The sequence below is a fragment of the Neovison vison genome, chromosome 11 (assembly GCF_020171115.1).
Source record: "Neovison vison isolate M4711 chromosome 11, ASM_NN_V1, whole genome shotgun sequence".
Classification (NCBI taxonomy): domain Eukaryota; kingdom Metazoa; phylum Chordata; class Mammalia; order Carnivora; family Mustelidae; genus Neogale; species Neogale vison.
The window spans coordinates 71,434,900-71,461,293 of NC_058101.1; the positions used below are offsets into that span (position 1 = coordinate 71,434,900).

General features: G+C 43.5%; 1 protein-coding gene across 1 annotated transcript in view; it reads left to right on the forward strand.

Moving 5' to 3' along the window:
- Positions 1–24,438, forward strand: part of TBC1D9 (TBC1 domain family member 9) — a 122,700-nt gene extending 98,262 nt beyond the window's left edge. The window contains exons 14-21 of the mRNA XM_044268037.1: positions 5,885–5,983; positions 6,130–6,198; positions 10,101–10,341; positions 16,637–16,702; positions 17,504–17,590; positions 20,645–20,719; positions 20,814–20,917; positions 22,271–24,438. Of these exons, the coding sequence (XP_044123972.1) occupies positions 5,885–5,983; positions 6,130–6,198; positions 10,101–10,341; positions 16,637–16,702; positions 17,504–17,590; positions 20,645–20,719; positions 20,814–20,917; positions 22,271–22,993 (1,464 nt within the window). The 3' untranslated portion in view covers positions 22,994–24,438. The remainder of the gene's footprint in view (positions 1–5,884; positions 5,984–6,129; positions 6,199–10,100; positions 10,342–16,636; positions 16,703–17,503; positions 17,591–20,644; positions 20,720–20,813; positions 20,918–22,270) is intronic.
- Positions 24,439–26,394: the final 1,956 nt, after the last annotated feature.

Below are 26,394 nucleotides of genomic sequence, written 5' to 3' on the forward strand. Positions count from 1 at the left end.
TGGGATCGAGTCCTACATTGGGCTTCATGCTCGGCAGGGAGCCTGCTTCCCCCTCTCTCTTTGCCTGCCTCTCTGCCTACTAGTGATCTCTCTCTCTCTCTCTCCCCCGTCTCTCTCTGACAAATAAATAAATACGATCTTTAAAAAAAAAAAAAAAAAAAAGGAAAGAAAGAGAAAGGAGGAGGAGCCTTTGTTGGTGGAGTGGGTGGAGACTGGACCTTGTGGTCTCTTTCTCAAATCTGTCTCTGTTCTCCATCATCCCTGTCCCCCCAGCAATGCAAGGGAATGCTTGGAGGGATGAAGGAAGTCACAGGGAGGCTGCCCAGGAGGAAGGAAGTCACAGGGAAGGTGAAGGGAGCTCTTGTCTGCTCAGGAACCATGGTGGGGCCGGGAAACACCAGAGAACGTGAACTGGGAACTTGAGACAAACCGGTCCCCACATCATTCCTTTATCTGAGCCACTTGCTCCTTGTCCCAAGTCTATGCAGCGAGAATGGGAATGTGTGCATACAGGAGGGGTGAAGTGGAATGAAATGATAAATGGCCAAATGCCTAGCCGTTAGCCGGTCTAGGCAACCCTGGGGGAGTGGGGCAGCGCGGCAAAAAGAGGAAGCTCTGCTTGCATTAAAGATGCCTCTCAGCTCATGAAGACGTTAGAAATTCGATTGGAAGGGTAGAAACAGGCTACAGAAATATTTGGATAAAAATTGAGTGGGAGAAGAGATGTACATGAGACGGATTATTTTGTTTAGTGTCTAAAGAAGAGTAGATTTTTAGAAAAAATAAAATAATTTTAGGCTCCTTCACCCTCATCTCTAAATTCTATCTGTTAGAAAAGGATCGTTACGTTAGTCAATTAGTTCTTTTCACGGAACTGAAACGTGCCCCGTCTGGGAGAGATTATTACACCCGGGCCCTTGTTTCGGGTAATGGGGAATGTTGGCTCCAGGATCTACCGAGCCACCTTTTGTTTGCCCTGTCTTTCGCATTTCATTCTGTCAGAGCCCCTGCAAAAGGTGGGAGAGAAAAGGGGGAGGAGGGAAGAGAGAGGGACCCAGTCATTCTCATTGCTGCTTTCCTTGAGACACCCTCCAGAAATAGCCAGTCAGGAACTTGGAGTCCGTGGTTTCCTTTTAGGTTGGGGCTGTTTGCTTCAGATGGAAGAGTCCTTTTATTTCCTTTGTGTTCCGTCTGCGGCCAGTCCCAGAGAGAGGGTCCTGCCTACCAAACAGCGGGATCCATTTCTAGTTGAGGAACAACTAGATCTAGTTAATTAAATATACATATATAGGGCTCTTTGAAGGTCGGCTTGGGAGGAAATAATTCTTTCTCAAGCAGTCTGCAAAGATTATCAAGTCAGTGTTTTGTTTAGTTTTTTTTTTTAAGATTTTTATTAATTTATTTATTTGATAGAGAGAGATCACAAGTAGGCAGAAGGCAGGCAGAGAGAGAGGGGGAAGCAGGCTCCCCGCTGAGCAGAGAGCCCGATGTGGGGCTCGATCCCAGGACCCTGAGATCATGACCCGAGCTGAAGGCAGAGGCCTAAACCACCGAGCCACTCAGGCGCCCCTATCAATCAGTGTTTAACATTAGTTACTATTAATGGTACTTTATTTTTTAAATTTATTTTTTATTTTATTTTTAAAGATTTTATTTATGTATTTATCTATTATTTATAAGAGAGTGAGAGCATGAGCAGAGGGTGGGGCAGAGGGAGAGGGAGAAGCAGACTCCCCGCTGAGCAGGGAACCCAATGCGGGACTCAATCCCAGAACCCTGAGATCACAACCTGAGCTGAAGGTAGATGCTTAACCATCTGAGCCACCCAGGTGTCCCTATATTGATTGGTACTTTAATACATCTATATTGGTACTTAATACATCTGTCTCTAACAGCTGTTGTACAGGACAGTTTTGGGATCTCATTTTATAGAGTAACATGCTGAGGTTCAAAGGACCCAACTGGATTGTGCAGAGTCACAACAACTAATTAGTCAAAGAACATGAATCTGAATCAGATCTTGTATAGCTCCAAAAATCTATGTTGTGATCTACACAGAGACAGGGAAGAACTTACCGTCGGAGAGAATGGTAGGTGGTGGGGTTATGGACCTGGTGTCTGGGCCTCACACTTGTGGCTCAGCCCCTATGGCACTCTGGGTCACTTATTTAACCTGTGTGAACCTTGGTTTTCCCATCTGTAAAATGGAAATGATGGTACCAACTCACAAGGTTATGGTAAGGAGCCCATGACATGGCCTATAATGGTCCTGCTAGTTGTAGGTATAATAAAATTGAGTTACAACTCAATTTGTCTCACAACTATGTTTTCTCGTTGTTAATCATAGGCGTACTAGGGCCCCGTTTGAAGTAACCCCAGCTCTCTGTCATTAGCATGTACGTTTCAGTGAACACTTTACCAGCTCTGTAGACAGGCAAGTTAATAGTTTCTGTTAAACTTGTGCTTGCTTGTCTCTGAGATGGGAGAAGGAAAGCTCTTTTTTCCTGGTATTATGATGGGGATTCAATGTATTCAGCGACTATTTGTCCAACACTTACTAAATCAGCCCTGTCCTCCGCTCTAGGGGACACAGCGTCTGCTCTCATTTAGTGAGCAGGGGTCGGGGGGGAGCGCGGTATAGGTATAAGAAGTAAAAACCAAACATAAGGTCAAATGATAAGTTGAAGGAGGAGCACAGCAGAGTAAAAGGTAGACGTGCTGTTTCTCTGAAGGTTTGTTCTGGAGAAGTGACATTTAACCAGGATCCGAATGATGTGGGGAAGCAAGCCCATGGATTGCACATGCCGGGTCGAGGGGTCAGACAGTCCCCAGGCCCCGGCTGGCAAGGGAGCCTGCATGACACGTTTGCGGAGCAGCAGGAGCCGCTGTGCCTGGAGGAAGGAGCAAAGGGCTGGTGGCAGGTGACCGGAGAGGTCGCTGCTGAAGCAGGGAGAGCGTGTGGGGCTTGTCAGCCTTGGTGAAGACTTGGAATCTGACCTGCTGTAAAGCACCTGGTGTTTTCAGCAAAATAGTGTCATCGGACACAGGTTTTAGACAGAACACTCTTACTTCTGGAAGAAATAGAAAGGTATAAGACTTCGAGGGAACAAGCTCAATTCGGAGGCTATGGTAAGAGCAAGAGAGGCTTAGACTAGCGTGGTGACAGGAGAGGGGGTCAGCAGAGACGGGAGTCCCCAGGGAGTAGGTGCTGATAGAAGAGGTCTAAAGACAAAATCCTGGAGCTCCCCAGGGTTTAGAGATGGGGAAGTAGAGTGGGGAAGGAGGCAGAAGAAGTAGCCAGTGAGGAATGAGGAGAACCTGGAGGATGGGATTAAGTGGAATTAAGACAGAACCATGAACTTTGCCAGGCACTCTAAGAAGCAGCTTGTAAGTGTTAGATCTTGTATTACTTGGAATGCAGACGAGGCAGTTGTAACAACCAAGTCCAAAATAGAGTTAAACAGTATAGAAAATTGTTTGTCTCTCACTTTCATTCCCATAAGTGGCTCAGGGCTAGTGTGCAGCTCAGTGGTATCAGGGACCCAGGCTTTTTCTTATTCACTCTTAAGAAATGTCTTATCCCCACAGGAAGGAGTTGGGGTGGGTGTGCTCTGCTCCTTTCATGGGCCCTTGTCTATGAAGTTTCTACTCATATCCTATTAGCCAGGATCTAGTCACCTGACCACAAGCCACAGGGGAAGCTGCGACATAGTCTCTCGCTGAACATCTGGGTAGTCACCGAAATTTTGAACTATATACATGAAGGGAGAACAGATTGGGGAGACAACTGCCAGTCTGTGTGACAACCAGTAGGTCTGTCTCACAATTGCCATGGCTAGATAACGCCAGCCCTCATTTCATAATTTCAAAAATGCAGCGCTCTCTCTACTGATGTATCCTTAAACTCAACGGTAATTTCTCAACTCCCTGATTATCGCTCACTTTTCAGATTGATCCATCATGTTCTGCCCTAAAATGTTACACCATAACTTCAAAGCCACTCTTTCACTTAGAAATAATTATAGATTCAAGGGAGGTAACAAAGAATTGTACAAAGAAGTCATGAGCACTTTTCCCCCAGCCCCTACCTCCCCCCGCCCCAGTGCTAACAACCCAAGCAACCTTATTCAGATCTCACCAGTTACATATGCATCTGTGTATGTGTGTGTGTGTGTGTGTGTGTAGCTCTATGCAGTTTTGTCATGTGCATAGCCTTGCTTAACAACCACAATAATTAAAAAAAAAAAACCACAATAATCAGGATACTCAAGTCTACTCAAGTGTACCATCACCACAAGACTCTCTCATATTACCCTTTATAGCCGCATCCACCCTTCCCTCACCCTATTGCTAATCCTGGCACACATTAATCTCTTCTGTCTCTCTGTAATAATGTTATTTCATGATTATTACATAAACAAAATATATGATATGCAGTCTTTTGAGAGGTCTTTTTTCTTCATTATAATTTCTGTGAGGGTCATCCTAGTTATTTTGTATAAAATACCTGTGTTGTTTTTTTTTTAAATCCTATTTCTTGGGTAGCATTCTGTGGTATGGATGTCCATAGGCATGTGTTAAACCCTCTGTTTAACATAGCCCTGTAACTGTTACCCAGATCATTCTGAGCATCCTAGAAATGCCCTTTGTGTCCTCTTCCTGTCACCGTCCATTCATCCAAAGTCAGTAATTCTCCTGACTTTTAATACCGTAGGCTAATTGTGTTTGCGTTTGAACATCCTTCACAAATGTATAATTCCACTTAGGTTGAATGAGCTCTTTGGGTTCTGGTTTATTTTGCTTAACATTATGATTGAGGTTTATCCGAATGGCTCATTTTCATTGCTGTGTAGTAATCTATTGTGTGATAATGCCACAGTTTATTTATCTGCTCTGCTGTTAACAAGCATTTTAGTACTCACTTGCTTTTGGCTAACAGTGGCATTGTGAATATGCTGGCATATGTCTTTGGTAAAAACATACATACTTTTGCGGGGAGGTACTTAGGAATTGGTGTGTCTTAGGTATATCTGTCTACTCAGATTTAGTAGATACTGCAGACAGATTTCCCAAATGGTTGTACCAACTGATACTCTGAGCGGCAACATATGAGGGCTTTGGTTGTAACCTTGTCAACACTTGATATTATCTTTCAACTTTTTCTTTATCCTTCCAGTGTGTTGAACCATGGCAGCCATTGTTTCCATGGATCATGCTTCATGCTTTAAGCAGAACTTCTTTGTTTTTCTTTTGCACCAATAGCAGATAGAAAACTTTGTATATTCTTTCTCAGTCTTCAGATTAAAAGGCTCATTTGGCTTTTGAAGTTTTATTCAACAAACATTCAGGTCATAGGAGGCATTTTGGGGTTTGGAAAGGTAGCTAGCCCACAGTGTCTGCCGTCCAGAGGTAATGTTTGTTTCTGAATGAGGATAAATGCTACTGAGTTGGAGAACAGGAATAGGGAGCCTCACACAAACATTTCTTCTGACCTCCCAGGCTAATAGCAAGCCTCAGATTCTTCCTTTGTTCTTCTCAAGAAAATTCTTTCTTTGGAGCATTTTTTTCTTACATAAATGGCCCTTGTAGGCTTATTTAACCTTTTCTTCCCTATTAAGTGCTGTCGATTTGAGCAAGACCCATTTGACTTTGACGTGTATTTATTTCAGTTAAGAAGCATGAGAATTTCCTGTCATTTACTTTGGTTGCTAAATTGTTTTTTAAATAAATTGTTTTTAAAATAAATGAAGGTATGGTCTAGGATGTCTGTCCTTTCACAAGAAATATCTTCTCGGTATCTGGATTGTGTCTCCATAAATCTTCCAGATATGATACTATGTACTTTGGCAGATTTCTCAGAAACACCACTATTGCTCCTTTCCAGAAATTTGGAACCATCCGGGCAGATTTGATTGAGCAGATGAGATTCAAACAGAGACTGAAGGTGATCCAGACGCTGGAGGATACTACGAAACGGAATGTGGTAAGTCCTTTGAAAAACAGCAGGTGCCCTTCTCGCTCCATAAACTCCTGCTGGACAGACTGAGATGGTTTAAAAGAAGAAAATCAGGACTTTTCCAATATAATATCTTTGAAATTGTGTGATTCATTGTGTCTACCTTCTTATAGGTCCGAACAATTGTGACGGAAACTTCCTTTACCATTGATGAGCTGGAAGAACTCTATGCTCTTTTCAAGGTGAGTTTCAAAGCAAATCCATGTACAGCGAAGGGAATAAAAGAGTTCTCTTTAATGATTCAGTTAGTTCTAGGCTTTTCTGTTAAATTGATAAGGGACAGCATGAAGATCAAAATGGGTAAATATGTAGAGCCGAGAGTATAAAAGCGAAATGCTTATGATGAAGCATTCTCGTTCGTATGAGAAGTAAACATATTCTTATCAGTCATTTAAGCCAATGTGGTAGCTCTGTTCCACTCCATGTAATATTTTAGCTGTTTCCTTGGACTTCACCAAAAAGGGTATTACTTTATAATACTCATGGGAATGATGGCAATTGAGTTTAAATGCTGCATGAAATTATTGTAAATTGTGATTTTTTAATTTTAAGCTGTATTAAAGTGCCTTTAGAGCTTTCCTATCTTAAGCTATGTTAAAGCACACTGAAAAAGAACTATGTAGCTAGAGTCAGAATAAGGCTGTACAACTGTCTAAGGAAAAGCTGGTTGGTTAAATTTCTGTGGTTTTCATTCCATAATTCAGTCCATACCAATCTTAGTCCTGAATGACAAAAACATTTTATTAGTAAATAATACAAAGTAGATTTTTTTTTCTTCTAGAAAAAAATACTTTTGTCCTAACTATCATTATCAACCTCATAGGCAAAAATGTGGCAGTGAGCAGGAGAAAACTTTAAAAAAGATGTCTTTTATGCTGATGCCATATTTATCCTGATTTCTAATTGGCTAGCTTCTTTTTTATAGTGCCTTTTACTGCCAGAGCTAAACTTGACTGTTTGGAAGACTGCAAAGATAGCAGGAAGCATAAAACAACAAAGATCTGGGTTGAATACTAATACCTCTTAGAATCGGAGGGTGTGATAGCTGAGAACGTTTTTGCTAATATTCCTGCTTGCTTGTTAGCTACTGAAGAGCACCTCTCCTTTATTTTATATTTTCATCATTTTTAAAAATATTTTATTTATTTGTCAGAGAAAGAGAGGGGGAACGCAAGCAGGGGCAGGTGCAGAGGGAGAAGCAGGCTCCCCACTGAGCAGGAAGCCTGATGAGGGGCTCAATCCCAGGACCCCAGGATCATGCTTACTGACTGAGCCACCCAGGCACCCCACCACTATTTTATTTCTTCATGTTTCACTGGTGCCTACTGTAGTGTCTCTGCCTGGCAGGTGCTCTGAACATGTGTGTTGAATAGGTAAATGAGTGATCAGTTACTCATCTAGCATAATCTCTGCTTGTTTTTGATGCGGGTGCAAAGAGATTGAGGTCTTACAGCTGGTTAGTGATGCCCGTCGTATAGCCCGGCAGTGTGACCGGCAGAGTGGACCCCACCCCCTCCCCCACCAGCCTCCATTTGGCACTTGGTGATGAAGTCTTTCTAGTGTGCCAGCCCACTCATATTTTATCCATACACCATCACTAACTGCTCAGTATAAGCAGGTTATATCTAAGAAAGGGTCCCTCTTGGTTTCACAAAGGAAATATGCAATGAGCCAACCTGGATCAAAACAAAAAGATACAAGGATCCAGTTAAGATGAGATTTTAAAGGAATGCTGAGGACCAGAAGAAATGTGCTTGGCGGGGTGGTAGGGGATAGAGCTGGGCTTTGGGGTGAGTGAACAGAAGTGGGAGTAGCAGCTGGAGGCAGCAAGACCATGAACAGGTGACAGGAAGGACATTGACATTAGAAAGAGGAGGCTGCCCTTGGGGGACGCCCCGGGAAAGGAGGATGAGGCCGGTTGTGTGTAAGTCCCAGATGTGGAGTTTGCTGAAGCCATGACTTCCTCCCTGGGCACTCCTGCACTGTCTGGTCTGCGCACCATCAGGTATCAGGGGTGTCCTGTGGACCCTGAGGATATGCCTGAAGAAAACACGCTGTCCTGAGACTCCAAAGCCCTGCCCTAAGCCTGTGTTCACAAACAGGAGTTCCCCAAATCTGCCCAGCTCCCCAAGAAAGAATCCAAGACTTGGGGTCAGGGCTGGGAAGGAGCCTAGATACTGTGGAACCCAAGATAAAAACTTCAGTTATGGACTCTCTTTTGAGTCTTCGAAACACTTTAATTGGCCTTAAATCACTGGAACAAACATTGAGGCATCGGTATTCATCAGACCCTCTGCCAGTCTCTTTAGTCCTTCAAACAGCTAGTGTCCGGGATGGAGTGGGGGGTTTTCTGTAGATAGAAAGGAAAGATGCAGTCTTTTCTCGAGGAGTTCAGAAACTTGGCAAGCCACTAAGCCTACGCCTTCAACTAATGTAACATTGTGTGTCAACTATACTAAAATTTTAAAAAATAATAAAAAACTAAAAAGTTAAACTTGGAGGAAAAAGGTGCAAAGGCTGCCACCTGGAGGCGTTTGATGGAAAATGTAGTTCAAGGCCCCTTTGCCCTAGTTTATCTTGAACTCTCTAAATACGTCCTTTGGTCCTTATTGGACGTCCATGTCCCTGGTCTCCACGTGACAGAGTATGGAGGCAATCACTGAACAGGCTCGTATTCTCCTGATGGTTGGGAGCAGCGTGAAAGTGCCTGGACCCACATTCAAGCCTGGTTGTGGAGTAACTTGAATGCTTTAGTTAGAAGGAAATGCTCTGGGCAACCTTTATCCATAGCTCAGGTAAAGAGGACCCCTGGGGAGAGGGGGATCACCAACCCCGCCCCCGCCCAACAGAGGGCTTTGGGAATCCCCTTCCAGCTCAATCCTTGCAGTCTCTCTGATCTCAGCTTCGCCTCCCTCTGACAGCCCGCCCTCTGACCTCACCACCAGGAATGCAGTCCCCAAGCCCTAGTGAACTCTGACCGCTTCCTTCATTCTCCAGAGGCTGCCTTGAGGAAACCTTGTGGAAACCTGGCTTTGGCTCTGCTTCCGACCTCTCCTCCTTCCTCTCTCTTTTAGTTCATTAGCTGTGATTCCCAGTCAACAATTGTGAAGAGACATGTGGGCTTTGCTGCTTTCGAAGTGAGAGCAAAATCGAAGTACCACACACAACGACTGACTCCCCCCTTACACAACTCCCAGGCAAGGGGAAAAGATCGGATTTGAAAGTGCCTTTTTTCTATTGCAATATTTATATGTTACTGTTGTGAAATACTCAGATAGTACAATAGGGAATAAGGTAAAAATAAAGTCCTCCTTTTCATGCCCTTCCCATCTCTCCCATCCACCATCCAGAGCTAACTGGAAATGTCAAGGGAGGGGTATCCTTCTGGGCTTTTCTGTTACGAATTTTATCTTTGTGGTCTTCCTAGAACGGGTACATGTATCTACCAGATTTAATATGACTTCATGAATGGGAGGCTGCCTTGTTTCCAAGGACAGAAACAGGAAGCTTTTTTTTTTTCCAGAGGTCTATTCTCCTTACCCTGGTTGTTCCTACTCATAATTTTTCTAGAGCTCTTTTCAGATGTGCAATAAGAAGACAACATATTTGTAGCTTGAGTACTATGAGTACAAGCTACATATTTGTAGCTTGAGTACTGTGACTATGCTATTTATGTCACTTCGGTGACCAAGACTCAGGGGGTGCATGGGACAGTGAACTAGGAATTCAGAAACCCCCGACACCATCATGCTTCTGCTCTGAGGAATGAGTTGACCTTCTGAGAGCCACTCAGCCTCCGGGCTTCCTCATCCTCACCTAGAAAACATGGTGGTCTGGACCTTCCATACCAGATGTAAGCTGCAGAGGGGGTCCACGTGGAGTTAGTGGAGTGGTCGGGCGGAGATCTGTGTAGAGCAAGGAGAAGACAAGGAGCCCTGACACCAGAGCACCGCGCCCCAGGAGATGCATACGGGTTGACGGGTTGACCGAAAGCCCTTTTCCAAACGTCAGGTAGGGCCTTTTCTTCTTGTTACTTGCTATGAGTTCACAACCCCAGCAATCCTCCTGTTCTTTCCTTTTCCAGGCGGAGCATCTCACCAGCTGCTACTGGGGTGGGAGCAGCAATGCACTGGACCGGCACGACCCCAGCCTGCCTTACCTTGAACAGTATCGCATTGACTTTGAGCAGTTCAAGGGGATGTTTGCTCTCCTCTTTCCGTGGGCCTGTGGAACTCACTCGGAAGTGCTGGCCTCCCGCCTGTTCCAGTTATTAGATGAAAATGGAGACTCTCTGATAAACTTCCGAGAGTTTGTCTCTGGGCTAAGTAAGCAGTGACGTTTTTGCATGACTTTGGAGGGGACCGATGGGGCAGGAACACCTGCCCCACTGCTGGTGGTTCTTGGAGCTGCCCTTAGGGCCCCAGCCCCACATTGCCTCCAAAGATTGGGTTTCTAGGACAGAGAAACACATTTTAAGGTTTGCAAACTGCCAGTGATGCTTTCTGTTGTTTTTTAAATTATTTATTTGATAGAGATCGCACAGGCAGTGGGAACAGCAGGCAGAGGGAGAGGGAGAAGCAGGCTCCCTACCGAGTAAGGAGCCTGATGGGATCCAGGGACCCTGGGATCATGACCTGAGCCGAAGGCAGCCGCTTAACCGACGGAGCCACCCAGGCGCCCCTGCCTCTTTATTTTTTTATTTTAGATTTTATTTATTAGAGCATGCACACATGGACCCATGCACACACGGGTTGGGGGGAGGGGCAGAAGGAAGGGGAGAAGAGACTCCTTGCTGAGCAGGGAACCGGACATGGGGTTCGCTCTGAGGAGCCTGGGATCCGGACCTGAGTCGAAGGCAGACGCTTACCTGACGGAGCCACCCAGCCAGCCCTGCTGCGGACATTTCTTTTTAGTGAATGGAGGTGCTCTGTGATGAACGCATTGCCTTCTACATGAGTTAGTTCTCAGCTCTGGTTAAAATACATTATCAGTGAATTTGCAAGACCGTAAAATGCCAAGTTAAACACTGAAACCACAGGCCATGATAACTTTACAAGAGAAAAAGAAATATTTGGGTGGATTGTTTTTCTTTGACAAAACCTCTATTTACATCATATTTCATAAAATTTTATAAAAATATTTCATAGTGTTTTTAATAAAGGGTTGAAGAAACCACAGCAGTGCTGCAGTCTAAATGGAGGTTCTTTCTCTCCATTTTACCCGGAGGAAGGACGGTCCATCACGAGCGAGAACACCCCATCTCACAAGCAGTGCGTGGTTTCCGCCCGTCGGCCTCCCTGACATGATTCTGCGTTAGCAGGACTGCCCTGTGTTCTTTTGAACTCTTGCTCTGTTTGTAACTGAGCAGAAGATCTATAGCGTAGTAGAGCCTGGCCTGCCAGATAGGAGGTTGTGGTTGTAGTGTGCATTATGGAAGGCTGCCGGAAGGAGAGAAGGGAAAAAAGTTGATTCTAGGCATGCCACTCTGTGTCCTTGGCCATGTACTTTAAAATGATATGCCCTAGGAAAGATGAAGGGGTTAGTCATAGAGCCAACGATGATGCAAAAAAAGTGCTCTAACTCTTTAAGAATAATGACTAGAGGGCTTAGAGGCCAGAGGAAGCTGATGTTTTTTTTTTTTCCAATTTATTTATTTTCAGAAAAACAGTATTCATTATTTTTTCACCACACCCAGTGCTCCATGCAAGCCGTGCCCTCTATAATACCCACCACCTGGTACCCCAACCTCCCACCCCCCCTGATGGTTTTTAAAAAGGCAAAGGGGTATAGCTGAGATGCCCTGAGGAAGGAAAAAATTATTTGTGTAAAGCGCTCATGTATATGCTTAAAGGGGAACGTGGAAAAACTAGCCTTTTTTTTTTTTTTAAGATTTTATTTATTTGAGAGAGAGAGAGTGCACGAGCAAGGGGGAGAAGCAGGCTCCCTGCTGAGACACGGGGCTCAATCCCAGGACCCCGAGATCATGACCTGAGCCGACGGCAGCCACTTAACCGACTGAGCTACGTCGGTGCCCCAGAACTAGCCATTTTTAAGTACAGATGCTATTCGGATTCTTTAGAACTTGTACTTGATCACTAAATCCAAACAGGGTCCTTTGAGGGGATAGTACTGGTAACTACTGTTTACCCAGCATTTACTCTTCTCCAGGTGCTTACCCAATGCTTTATGTACATTTAATCTGCCTCGGGTGCACAACTACATGGACCCAGGCACTCCAGGGGCACAGCTGGTGCTGTCACTATAATAATGCTTTATTACCCACCTGCTTACTGTTATCATCCCCATTTTCAGTTAAAGAGATGAAAGCTCCGAAAGGTTCAATAACTTGCTGGGACATTAGTTTTCGGCGAGTTGGTACTTAACCTCTTATTGAACTGAATGGCAGAGATCGTACCTGCTGGGCCCAGGATTCAGGCAAGGGTATGTCTGTGTGGATCACTCACCCTTTTTTCATTACTCTGTGCTGACAACAGCAACAGGATATTTTTTAGGGAAGGGGAAGCTATCGGTTTTTAATTATACGAGTAGCACATAAGTACCTTCCACTTTAAAAAAAAAAAAAAAGAAGAAGAAGAAGAAAAGAAAGACACAGTCCAAACAGGGCTAAAGGCCCCTTTGCCCCTCTTTTCATCTTTTCCACCCCAAGGTAACTACTTATTACCAGATTGGTGGCTACCAAAAGGAGATTTTTTAAAAAATTAGCTTTGGACAAGGATAAAGAAGAAAAGGAGACCAGTGTGGCATGTAGAAAGTGATAGAGACAAATATTTAACTTAAGTTCGGTGACTCCAGTAAGGAAAATTTCCTTTAAAATCTTCAAGAAAGGAAAGCTGTCCGGCATAGTGAAAACACCGGGAAAGAGTATTTATATTTAGTCTTCTCGGAATGCAGTCGCATTCTTGAGCAAAGTAAGTAAGCCTCACCCTAGATACTGGGAGAATGCTCAGAACTGTTGCTAGTTCTGTGGGTCAATTATTAGTTACAGAGACAGAAAAAAAAAAAAAAAGAGAAATTCTGTTCAGCCTTTAAAAACTAAAAAATGAATTCTGGGAAAAGATGCATCAGTAATTTTAATGTCAGTCCCCAGAAAGTTCCCTCTAGAAATTCATGAACAGATGGTCTACACGGAATTAGAAATGAAGGATTACTATCAGAAGCCACGAATGAGCTGTGTCTCCTTTTCCAGTTGTGTTGCTGAAAGGCAATCTCTAAATATGTCACGACGCAGCTGGTCATTTGACAGATAACTCAGTATACACCAAAAAGGCAAGGGGCACCTGAGTGGCACATTCGTTAAGCATCTGCCTTGGGCTCAGGTCATGATCCCAAGGACCTAGAATGGAGCCCTGCATCTGGATCCCTGCTCAACAGGGGAGTCTGCTTCTCCCTCTCCATCTCCCTCTCCCATTATTTGTGTTTCCTCTCTCACTGTATCTCTTGCTGCCAAATAAATAAATAAAATCTTAAAAAAAAAAAAACCTTAAAAAGAGAAAAATGAAAAGGCAGGAGGAGTATATTGAAGTTGGTGATTGGGTGACTGGGTGAACACTGCCTGCCATGTGGGATGGTTAATGAAATCAGTTTCAGGGGAGAGTTCTCTAGTGCATGGGGCTTGATTCTTAACCTCTGACCATTTCTTCATTTGCGTTACTGTCAGGATTAAATTAAATACTTCTAGTAGAGTTCCTGGAACAGTGCCTGACTGAAAAGGCTTAATTATTACTGTTATTGTGATTATTCTTCATCCCCCTCTACTGGACTCAGTCAGCAACTGAAGTCATAGAAAAGGAGAAAGCCAAATTAAAACTTGTAGGAAAAAAAAAAAAAAAGACCAATATTGCTCACCAAAGTTTCCAACTAAGTCTAACATCTGGTATTTTGAGTATTAGGGATCTGAAAGAATGAGTTCCTATGTGAAGTTGACTCAATAAAGGCCAACCCTGGCAGTTTTATAACTGGAAAAAAAAGAGAGAAGTAAGAGGCCTACTCAGCTGACATGTGGGCTACATGAAGCTGAGAGACGGCCAAAACATTAGATGACAAAATAAGATTTAAAAAACAGGGGGCGCCTGGGTGGCTCAGTAGGTTACAGCCTCTGCCTTCGGCTTGGGTCATGATCCCAGGGTCCTGGGATCGAGCCCCGCATCGGGCTCTCTGCTCGGCAGGGAGCCTGCCTCCCCCTCTCTGTGCCTGCCTCTCTGCTTACTTGTGATTTCTGTCTGTCAAATAAGTAAATAAAATCTTAAAAAAAAAAAAAAAAAGTAGGACAGGCGGAAATGATTGGCAAAAACAAATTGGTAAGGATAAACCAGAAATCCTAAATTTTAAGACGTGATTAGTCAAGCGGAGAAAGACAACTATCATATGATCTCCCTGATATGAGGAAGTGATGATGCAACATGGGGGCTTAAGTGGGTAGGAGAAGAATCCATGAAACAAGATGGGATAGGGAGGGAGACAAACCATAAGTGACTCTTAATCTCACGAAACAAACTGTGGGTTGCTGGGGGGAGGGGGGTTGGGAGAAGGGGGGTAGGGTTATGGACATTGGGGAGGGTATGTGCTTTCGGGTAAATTGGAAGGGGAGGTGAACCATGAGAGACTGTGGACTCTGAAAAACAATCTGAGGGGTTTGAAGTGGCGGGGGGGTGGGAGGTTGGGGTACCAGGTGGTGGGTATTAGAGAGGGCACAGCTTGCATGGAGCACTGGGTGTGGTGAAAAAATAATGAATACTGTTTTTCTGAAAATAAATAAATTGGAAAAAACAAAAACAAAAACCCAGGGGTGCCTGGCTGGCTCAGTCGATGGAATATACAACTCTTGATCTTGGGGTTGTGAGTTTGAGTCCCATGTTGGGTGTAGAGATTACTTAAAAATAAAAAATCTTAAACACACACACACCCAAAACCCAAAACTAACTAGGGTTTTTATATATGGTGGGTTCAAGCATGGGATCTAGGGTCAGACAAATCTGAATCCAAATCCTGGCCTTGCTACTTACTAACCTATGACCTTGAACACAGTATTTACCATCAACAAGCTCAACTTTCCTCATCTGTAAAATTGGAATAATATTTATGTCCATCTCATAGAATTCTTGTGAGAGAAAAGTGAACTGACATGTTAACATGAGACTTAATACAAAGCAAGTAATTAATAAATGTCTGTCATTTTCATGATGAGTATTAATTGGTGTGCAAACATCTTGGGATTTAGTTAACCATGTGGTCAGTATGAAACTCCACAGTGAAAGAGTATAAAAAATTGAATGTAGACTCAGGCTCTATCAGTAGAGGAGTCAAGAATAGCTCTACGATTCTCTGAAGTGGACTAGAGGCTTCTGGAACTCTCTTTCCAGAGAGAGATTGATTGACAAGTTGACCTGTAAGGTGAACGTGCATAAAAGTAGGGAAGGTAGAAAGTGGAAAATAGACACACTTACCTTGAAAAGAAGCTTGAGGGAGACAGGTGTGTTATCCTCAAAATCTGAAGGGTATTAAGGCAATAGACCCATTCTGTTTGGCTTTCAAGAGTTGAATAAGGGGAAGAAAAGCAATTCTAAATCTTTTTTTGAGTCATAGACTCTTGGAGATCTAATAAGGACTACGGACGTTTTCTTTCCCCACAAAAAGACATATGCACATAGAGACAAAGTTGTACATTTTAAGGGCTTCATAGACTTTCTGAAGTTGAGATTGCAGGTAAAGGATCCTAAGACTAAAACAAAAATTGTAGAATTTTCAGTATGTAAAGAATACATTGGTGGAATGGAATGCCTCTGGTGGTGATGAGCTCCCTTCTCTGAGAGTGTTCAAGCAGGTGCTAGACTCTCCTGGCTTTCATGGAGGAAGAGAGATGCCTACATTTAGGGGGACACAGACAAGACATCCCCTGATGTTCCTGCTAACCCAGATTCTGTGATTCCTCTTTTCCCAAAACTGATTGATCTTCAACCAGGTGCTCAGAGACTAGATACTTACAGAGGATTTTCTGATTCCTGAAATACTTACGGACCTTAAAGGAAGAAGTAACAGGGTTCTTTTGATCAAAGTGATGGTGATATAATGACAAATAGATTAGGATGAATTAAACTGAAGAAACATTAAGGACATCTCAAAAACAACTAAAAGGGATTTCTACAATGAGTTCTTGGAAGGAATCTCAAACCTATTTTGAGATTATTTCTGAATTCCGTTTTGAGTGTTGAGACCCAGTCATACGATTTTTCTTATTAGTAACACCTTTATTACGTGCCAGCCACTATTCTAAGCATTTTATACACGTTAGCCTGTTTAATTCTCGCATTCCTTTGATCCTGTCAAGACCACTGGTAGAATCTTCTCTTTATTGTCTGGACTTATGTAGGGGAAACTGAAGTAGAGAGGTTAACTCTCTGAAGGGCATATGGTAAGTACAAAGGATTTGAAACAAGGCATCCTGGTTCCAGAGCTCTTAGCCCAAATACGTCCTGGCCAAACCTCCTGTCACCCAATATCTTGATTTCAATTTGCAAAAAGTAGGTTTTTCGGGGGAATGTTAAGCCCAGGGGTGTTAGTGGTGCACACAATCCATTTCACATCGAACTTCTGTGATTCTAGGTGCTGCGTGCCATGGGGACCTCACAGAGAAACTCAAACTCCTGTACAAAATGCATGTCTTGCCTGGTAAGTGAGCTACAGGAGGAGCCTAACTATAGTTATAGTTATGTACCTAACTATGACCTGGTTTGACATCTTTTTTGTATATATGCATCCTATTTGACACACACACAAAATCACTCACTGGTCACTAACGGTGATCTGGATATTAATTACCTACATAGGTTCCTGAATCAGTACATGCTTGCATCTGTGGTCATTTACCTGTCTGAGGTACGAATTGTACAAGAAAAGAGCAGACTTCTGCAAGAGAGAGAACAAATAGCATTTGGTAACTCATGGGATACAAAGGTTGTAAAAGAGAAGAGAGGGTAGGAACCTGAGATTTTGAGTTGAGAAGGAGCCATTTTAACACTGACAGAAATAAGTAGGAAAGATTTTGAGCTCAGGTTTTTGAAAAGGTTGGCCTGTAGCTGGGATATAGCTAGCAAATACTTTAAAAATGGGGGATTTGCATTAAAGATAGAGAAAGGATAGAACTATAGATTTGAGAATTATCTTTAATTGCATACAGTTTCTGAAATTTGGTTTGTGAAGTAGCATTTCACAGAATCTAGGGAAATCTTATGAAGAGGAAGATGTAAAGGGACACTTTGGTGTGAGGTTGTTAAAAAGGAATATGGAGTAAAAATGGAGTGAGTCCCCCAACCCTCATAAGGCGTTCAGGGCCCCTGGTGACGTGCCTCACTCTACCTTTGTACCTTCAGCTTCTCACCCTCCCCCTTGTCACTTCTCTAACAACTAACGCACATTTTCATTGAGTTATAGCTTTGCCGATATGACAGTTACCTCTCCTCCTCTCTCTAGAGCCATCCTCTGATCAAGATGAGCCAGATTCTGCTTTTGAAGCAACTCAGTACTTCTTTGAAGACATCACCCCAGAATGCACACACGGTAAGTGGCTTTCGTCGCTAGGAGTACTGTGTTTCTTTTCTCCACAGCCCCCTGTCACTGGAAACAGTTGCCCCCAAAGCTAGTCAGTCAGAGAAGTATACCAATGCAGTGGCCTGTGTTACTTTCTTTTCATATATCTAAAGTCAGGCAACCAACTACTGGGGAGTGGGTCCTTGGCCCATGGAAGGGACCATGTACACCTTGTCCCCCGGCTTAGAGGAAACATGGCCCAAAGAATGATATATTTTGTTCCCCTGTCCCTGCTCTAGTCAGGCTCATTAAGAACATCTTCCTATTATTAGGCTGCTCTCCAGAATCAGGACATGTCTGCCAAAAAGAGTTCCCTTGTTTCTGTCTTTGTCGTCAGCAAACTCCAGCCCATGGGCCAAATGTGGCCCACGGTCTGTATGCACAACCTGTGAAGAGTGGTTTTTTTTCTTTTCTTTTCTTTTCTTTTTTTTAAGATTTTATTTATTTATTTGACAGAGAAATCATAAGTAGGCAGAGAGGCAGGCAGAGAGAGAGGGGGAAGCAGGCTCCCTGCAGAGCAGAGAGCCTAATGTGGGACTCAACCCCAGGACCCTGAGATCATGACCTGAGCCAAAGGCAGAGGCTTAACCCACTGAGCCACCCAGGCGCCCTGGTTTTTACATTTTTAAGTGGTTTTTAGAAATCAGAAGTGAAATAATATTTTAAGGGGGTAAATTATATGAAATTTAAACTTTCGTGCCTAGAATAAAGTTTTATTGGGATATAGCCAAGCTGTCCATTTGTGTATTGCCTCTGGCTACTTGCATGACAGAGGGGTAGAATTGAGTAGTCGAGAAAGAGACCGTACGGCCTGCAAAGCCTGAACTATTTACTCTCTGGCCCTTTACCCCCCCCCCAAAAAAAGTGCTCACTTCTGCTTTATGTAGTTGTCAGATCTACATAGACGTCATTCAGCTCCTCTCCAAATTTATATATTGTCATGTACTGTTTGTCCTGTATGAATTTCAGCAGCGTCTCTCAACTTGCCGCTACAGCAAGTTACTCACCTTTTCATAGATCATCAGTGAAGCTTCGTGGCTTCACCCAAGTCCTAAAATAAAAGTGGTTGCTCCAAGGCCCCTTTGGCTCTTAAATCTTGCCATTCCAAAATAAATGCAGTGTAGGCCAGCTTTATTATTATTATTATTATTGGAGTATAATTAACATATAACATTAGTATTAGTTTCAGCTGTGTAACATGATTTATTCTGTTTATCACTCAGTGCTCCTCACAATAAGTGTAGTCAGCATCTATCATCAAACTCTGTTATTCTGATTGAGTAGAAAGGGGTGCACTGGATCCAGCCTTATTATTGGCTGTAGGAGTTGCGGGTAGGATCTGTGGACAGAATGTACTCTACTGCTCTGTATGTTGTTACCCAGGTGACCTCCCATGGGTCCTGGTATTTCCAAGTCTCCATTTCCTTCTGTGAAAATGGAGATGATAGCTGCTCTCTTGGGTGCAGTATGGATTTAATGAGATCATGCAGGAAGGCTTTCAGCACGGTGTCTTAGCGTGTCCTACCCTATTCTTAGCTTTGTTAGCAATAGAATTTTGGCTGCAAAATGTGAGTCCTATCTTTCTTCGTAAACACTCATTTCAGAAAAGGATCCACTTGTTTCGGAATCCTCCAGAATCCTTCAGCAGGGCTCACATGCCAATAGCAATGAATCATCACCAAAAGTTGCTTTTCTAGAAATGGTTTTCTAACTCGAAAACCACTATTGCTTTGTGTTGAAATTCTAAAAATATAAAATGAAATTCTAAAAATATAAAAATATAAAACAAGCTAAAGATAATCTTAAAATTTTGTGATACAAAGATGACAATATCTTGAAATAATTTATTTTCTGTCATTTTTCTCCATATAAAAGGTCATTATAATAATATGTATGTTTATATATAAAAAAATCCAGTGAGGATGTCGCCATGTCATGAGACATTCTCTGAAAATGTGGGGTTTTTTGCTTGTTTGTTTGTTTAAAAAACATGGTTTTTAAATGGCTGTATTATATCTATGGTATGAATTTTCCATGTATTAAATACTTTTTAATATCTGCTGGTTTCCTAAATCATTTTCAACATTAAGAGGAGAAGAACTTTTCGGTGACATATAGTATGCCGTTCTCACTTTATCTTAAAAGCTGCTGAGCTTAACCTGATTCTGAATTCACCGAAGGTCCCATATCTGGCAAACCAGCCACCTTCTGGATGATGGAAGAATGCTGGAATGCGTTCTGACGGCCGACAAACTGAATGGGAACCGGGAAGAGGTTCTGCACCTCTTCCCTTTGAAGGCCTTATGTGCCCTGTGATGTCCCATTTTAAGAAGAAAAAGGAAAACAGTTACAAGTGGTTTCCTTGAAAGTCATATCTTTGAAATGCCAGATTATGAATGTAAGGAATTTTGTAGAATTTTTTGGTTTACTTTTTATCCACATAGATTTTTATTTCTTTTTTCAAAAGTTCTTGATCTTTTGCAGAGCTTGACAGAAAACAAGGCTCGTGTCGGCAAAGTTAAGATGATGATGACACAGAGAGGGAGGGGAAATCAACATTCATTAGGCAACACCACCATTTTTTTAAGTGCAGAAGACCACATGACATCATTCCTTTAATTCCTAATTCTACACTGAACCCCATTTGCGAAAAATAACTCTGGGGGAAACCATTACCGAGAAATAGAGCTGTCAGATAAAACATGGAACACCTAGTAAAAGCTAAGTTTGAGATTAAAAACTTAGCTTTTACTAGGTGTTGCATGATCCAGTGATCCAAAGATCATTTGTTTAGCACGTGTATGTTCCATGTGCTATTTAAGATGCACGTCTACTGAAGCATTATTGGTTATTTATCTCAAATTCAAATATAGCTCCCTGTACTGGGTTTTGATTTTGGTGTGGTTTGGTTTGGTTTGCTGAATCGGACACCCAACCTCGAGGTCTCTCTATTTCCTACGACAAATGCTGGACCTCTGGGTTTATTGTATAACCTTTTGCTCTTTTTCTTCTATTTCTTGGCAGTGGTTGGGTTGGAGAGCAGAAGGAAACACGGTGCAGAAGACGGCTTCGTCACAGTGAGTCTCCAGCCGGACAGAGGTGAGGACGCTGTCCTCCGCATGTTTACCTTCCTGCGGGTTGGACGCTTGCTTCTTGGCCTTTACATGCTTATTTCTCAACTCTTGGGTTTTAGGGAAGAGGGCAAATTCTCAAGAAAATCGTAATTATCTGAGACTCTGGACTCCAGAAAATAAATCAAAATCAAAGAACGCAAAGGATTTACCCAAACTGAATCAGGTAGGTGTTTAACATTTCAGTTTCTTCATTTCGAACCTTGAAGCTCTGTTTTCCAGTCATAGAAAAATGTAGCAGAAGTCCCCCTCAAGGAAAATAGTAACTCGGAATATTGAATTAGGATCTGTTTGGATGCATTTTTTGCATGTTTTTGTGAATCAAAAATAGGCTCCGTCATGAGAAGTTGAACCCCACAGAGAAAATGTGAGTCACAAAATACTCAGTTTTGAGAGTACAGGCATTCTCATTTTAGGTATTAAAAATACCCTCAGATACGCAGAAGACAAGTTCATGCTGTTTGCAAATCACTGTGCTTGGCTATAGAGGTATCTAACACATTTGCTCCTTAACAAGCTGAAACGTCAGGGGCCCCTGGGTGGCTCAGTGGGTTAAGCCGCTGCCTTCGGCTCAGGTCATGATCTCAGGGTCCTGGAATCGAGTCCCGCATCGGGCTCTCTGCTCAGCAGGGAGCCTGCTTCCTCCTCTCTCTCTCTGCCTGCCTCTCTGCCTACTTGTGATCTCTCTCTCTGTCAAATAAATAAATAAAATCTTTAAAAAAAAAAAAAAAGCTGAAACGTCAGGCAACAAATAAAACAATGTAAGTAATTGTAAGGCAGAATGACAATGCTGAGTTTCCTGTGGGGAGAGCAGATAAACCATGTGGGTGGGGTGTCCAGGGAAACGAGCAGGTGTGTCATGGGGGAGGGGATTGGAGCCTCCCCATGGCTACATATCAAAGTGTAGCTGGTGTCAGCTGGTGACATATAGTACGTCGTTCTACTACTACATATTGAAGTGTGTAGATGTGAAGTGAGATGACAAAATTAATTTATGGTACTTGAACAGAGGGGGAAAGAGTTAGTGGAGCAATTGTCTGACCGTCATTCTTGACTCCAGGTGACAGGTACGTGAAGGGTTATTATCTCATTCTTTCTATGTTTATGGATGTTGGGAAATTGTCAAATTAAGTGGAATGCAAACATGAATAAAGAGAGTTTAAACAACCCATCAATTCATCTGACATCTGGGACTTTTCCAGAGTCTTTCAGGAGCCCTAATATTTTTTTTAAAGATTTTATTTATTTTATTTGACACAGAGAGAGCACAAGCAGGGGGAATGGCAGGCAGAGGGAGAGGGAGAAGCAGGCTCCCCGCTGAGCAGGGAGCCCAATGTGGGGCTTGATCCCAAGACCCTGGGATCATGACCTGAGCAGAAGACAGACGTTTCACCCACTGAGCCACCCAGGCACTTCCAGGAGCCCTAATATTAAATCGCTTTGCAGTCCGCTTCAGTCCTGCCTCGGTGCCTCCCATGAGATTCTCACATCCTTTGTGTTTTTCCAAATCCCTTTTCAGGGCCAGTTTATCGAGCTGTGTAAGACAATGTACAACATGTTCAGCGAAGACCCCAATGAGCAGGAGCTCTACCACGCCACGGCAGCGGTGACCAGCCTCCTGCTGGAGATCGGGGAAGTCGGCAAGCTCTTTGTCACCCAGCCTGCAAAGGAGGGTGGCAGCGGGGGCAGCGGGCCCACCTGCCCCCCGGGCATCCCGGGCATGCTCTTCCCCAAGAAAGGGCCCAGCCAGGCCTACGTGATGGAGTCTGTTGAGCCCCTCCCGGCCAGCCTGACGGTGGAGGGTGAGGAGCACTCCCTAGGAGGCCAGATGGAGGACATTAAGCTGGAGGACTCCTCTCCCCGGGACAACGGGGCCTGCTCCTCCATGCTGATTTCCGACGACGACACCAAGGACGACAGCTCCATGTCCTCGTACTCAGTGCTGAGTGCCGGCTCCCACGAGGAGGACAAGCTGCACTGCGAGGACATCGGGGAGGACACAGTCCTGGTGCGCAGCGGCCAGGGCACGGCGGCACTGCCCCGGAGCACCAGCCTGGACCGGGACTGGGCCATCACCTTCGAGCAGTTCCTGGCCTCCCTCCTGACTGAGCCGGCCCTGGTGAAGTACTTTGACAAGCCCGTGTGCATGATGGCCAGAATCACCAGTGCAAAAAACATCCGGATGATGGGCAAGCCCCTGACCTCGGCCAGTGACTATGAGATCTCCGCCATGTCGGGCTGACACCTGCGCCTTCACTGGGGACGGGTGGGGTGGGGGAGGGGAAGGGTTTTGTTTTGTTTTTAAATGTTCTGTGTTGGGGTTTCTTTCTTCCTTTTAAATTAAATATTTATTAGTACGTGGCTTGAAGCCTCGTGTTTTCATAATATAATACAATGAAAACCGTTGGAGAAATATTTAAATGCCTCGATGTAGGTACACTGTCTTGGGGGGAGGGGGATTTACCAAAATACAGTTTATTCCGTGAATTCCAAACAGAGATGAATCTGTCTGTGATATGTGTGTATTTTAATCTTGCTGTTGAGCTGTATACGTGGTTTTAAAAAATAGTGCTGTTTAATGCTAAATAAGGCAACGGCCATTTGTGTATTTGGGCTTTCTAAATGAACCTGGATCCATAGGAAAATGAAATGCCACGAACACAAGAATGTTCCCAAAAGGAAAAGGCAGTGTCAGCTGAGGGAAATTCTATAGCATCGGAGGGAGTATTCAGAATGTTTTTTAAGATTTGAAATACATTTCATAAAATTCCTCTATTCAGAAATCATATTCGACAGGTATTTCCTTTCAAGGGGGAAATGTTTGAGGTTCTATACAACTATGAACGTGTAAATGATTTTTACATGATGCCAGAATGACACTTCTATTTGATCAATCTGGACCAATACCAGGCTGGTTTTGCATTGGAAAACTATTCTGATTATTTAAATCAGCTGACCAGAATTCAGGGAAAATGAACAGTCTTTTGTTACAGAGAATCTGAAAATGGCAACAAAGATGACAGAGGGCTCAGGATTTTTTTTTTTTTCTTTCTTTCTTTTCTGGAAAGAGTAAAAGTACTGATGCTTCTGATACTGGATCTTCAGCTTCTTGTTACTCACTGCAAACAAAGCAAAAACTAAAACAATAAACTTTATCATTTCTATACTCTCCATAGATTCAAGAAATCATGCCATGTATCGCTTATGATCACCTTTCCAGTTAAATCAATGTAAAGTAGAGATCATGTAAACTTTATCTGCAAGATAACGTACCTGATCATGTAAACTTATCTGCAAGATAATGTACCTGAATGTTTTAAAGCAGAACTTGTCACTTTATTAAGAGAATAGGATGCTCTATCTATTTCCTGAGTGGATGTGGAAAAGAAGACTAGCGCACCTGCACTTTGGATTCTTGATTTTTTTTTTTTAAATTTTATTACTATTATAGTTTTGCCTTTTACAGACATGGAAGGTGTTCTCTCCTGTTGAATCATCATCATGGTCACATTTTCTTTGCTTATTCGGCGTTCCTGTCAACACATTCCTTTATGACTCTTGTGTTTTTATTTTAGCTCTTGCTGCTGTTTTTTATTTTGTTTACAGAATGATTTTTAAACTGTCCAATGAAGTAGTGTTAACCTCAAGTAGGACCAATGTGAACAAATAAAATACATCAGATATTCAGATACGGCTTTCATCTCGGTGCTTGAGTTCCTGCTTAAGGCAATAACGTGACTCTTTCCACAATGTTGTGGGGGGTGGGGGTCGCGATTCTATTTGGGCAACCATTTTAAGTAAACCAGGGCTTACAGGCAAATATTTTGAGATAAGAAATATTATCCAGTGATCTACGCTTGAATGGGTATATTTAAAATAAGAGAATGCTTATCAGTTATCTAATTATTTAACTTAAACTGCAAAAGAGATTAAAGGATGAAAAGCCCTCGTTTCATCCTCATTAATACATTGTAGTACCATTGGGTTTTTATCTAGTTGAGTGACCAGTAATTTATTTCATTTAACTTTAAGATGGTTACACATTATTACATCACGTGTTTTCTCCCTTTAGGGGCACCTGGGTGGCTCTGTCAGTTGGGCGTCTGCCTTTGGCTGGGGTCATGATTCTAGAGTCTTGGGATCGAGCCCCATGTCGGGCTCCTTGCTCAGTGGGGAGTCTGCCTCTCCCTCTCCCTCTGCTCCTCCCCCACTCATGCTCACTCTCTCTCTCTCACTCTCTCAAACTCTAAGGAGGGAAGAGAAAGAGAAAAAAAAAGCCGATATTCCTGCTCACCTCTACCTTGCCAAAATCAAAGATGGATTTGGGAGGGGAGTAAGAATGCGTTTAAATGTCTTGCGCTAGATAAACCAGAGGAGTCAGGACTCTCCAGAACTGCTGAGAAAGGAGCTTTGAATGGTGTGTCCTGAAAGCGGATGTCTCTGCGGATGCCGGGTTGTAATACCGCCCTCACCGGTTCATAGTGCGTCACTGTAGGAACACACTCCGTAATGGCCATGTGTAGTCCACCTGCTTCTCAAAGCTACAGGAGCCCTGAGCCTTGGAGATGGTTATTTACTGCTTAGCCCATGAGACAAACAGGCCTGTCAGCCCACCCTCCTCAGCCTCCAGAAGGCGGTTAATGCATTTCAAAGAGCATTTTCTGAAAAAAGTTTCAAGTTTTAATGGTTCTGTTGTGTCTTTTTAGTTTCTCCTCTTGAGCTGACGGTGATTGACTCTTAGTGGTCCCCTTTGAGCTGGCTCTGTGATGACGAGATTCCCAGGCTAATGTTCATTACACCCTCCAGATGGTGGCTCTTGTGTCTACCCTCGACAGCTTGACCTGGCATCCCCGTGAGCTCCGAGCTACAGAGCGCTGGGCCTTGGCCTCAGTGGAGCTTTTACCTATGAAAACTCCAAAGAAAAAGCTACTGCTTGGGGAAAGGAAGAAACCACTTGGGGCCTGGAGGCTAGGGAAGTGGGTGGGCCAGAGAAACCACAGATCTAACCTTGTTCCATCCAGCGCTACTTCAAGTCTGATTCCGGAGAAGGGGACAGCTACGTGGAAGTGCCAGCAAGGCAATGAGAAGGATGAGGGGTGCACAGCATGCTCATCTCCCTCTGAGGTATGGGATGTGGGGACCCAGGCAGCCAGGCAGATGGCAGCTCTTGGTGCTTCTACTTTTCCTGTCCCCAGGGATTCAATAGCTGCCTCCCAGTTGGGAGCTGATCTCGGCCTGAAGATTTGTCTCAGGGACCAAAATGTAGAGCTACTTTCGTTCTTGAGTCTAACGGAGAGAAGCTCATGGGGAGTGTCGAAGCTGCCTCATTTCGGATACCTCTGGGGGGAAGAGCCGCTGAGTGGGCACTCTTCACTCCCCATCCCAGAGCAAGGCGCTTCTGTTACAGTGAACTCTTAGCAATTGATGTGGTGAGTACAAAGCATTGCACACAATTTTCTGCTTTAAGATGACTCTTTACATAATGTTCAGGGCCCTGTGCCTTTTGTTGAACTCATTCTTGACAGTCTAATTCCTTAAAAGGAAAGCTTAGGGAGCCAGACAAAGGAATCAACAGATGGGCACAGGCTGAGCTTAGAAGGTAAGGATCAGGTTTCTCTACCTGTGATCTTTGTTGATGTGCCT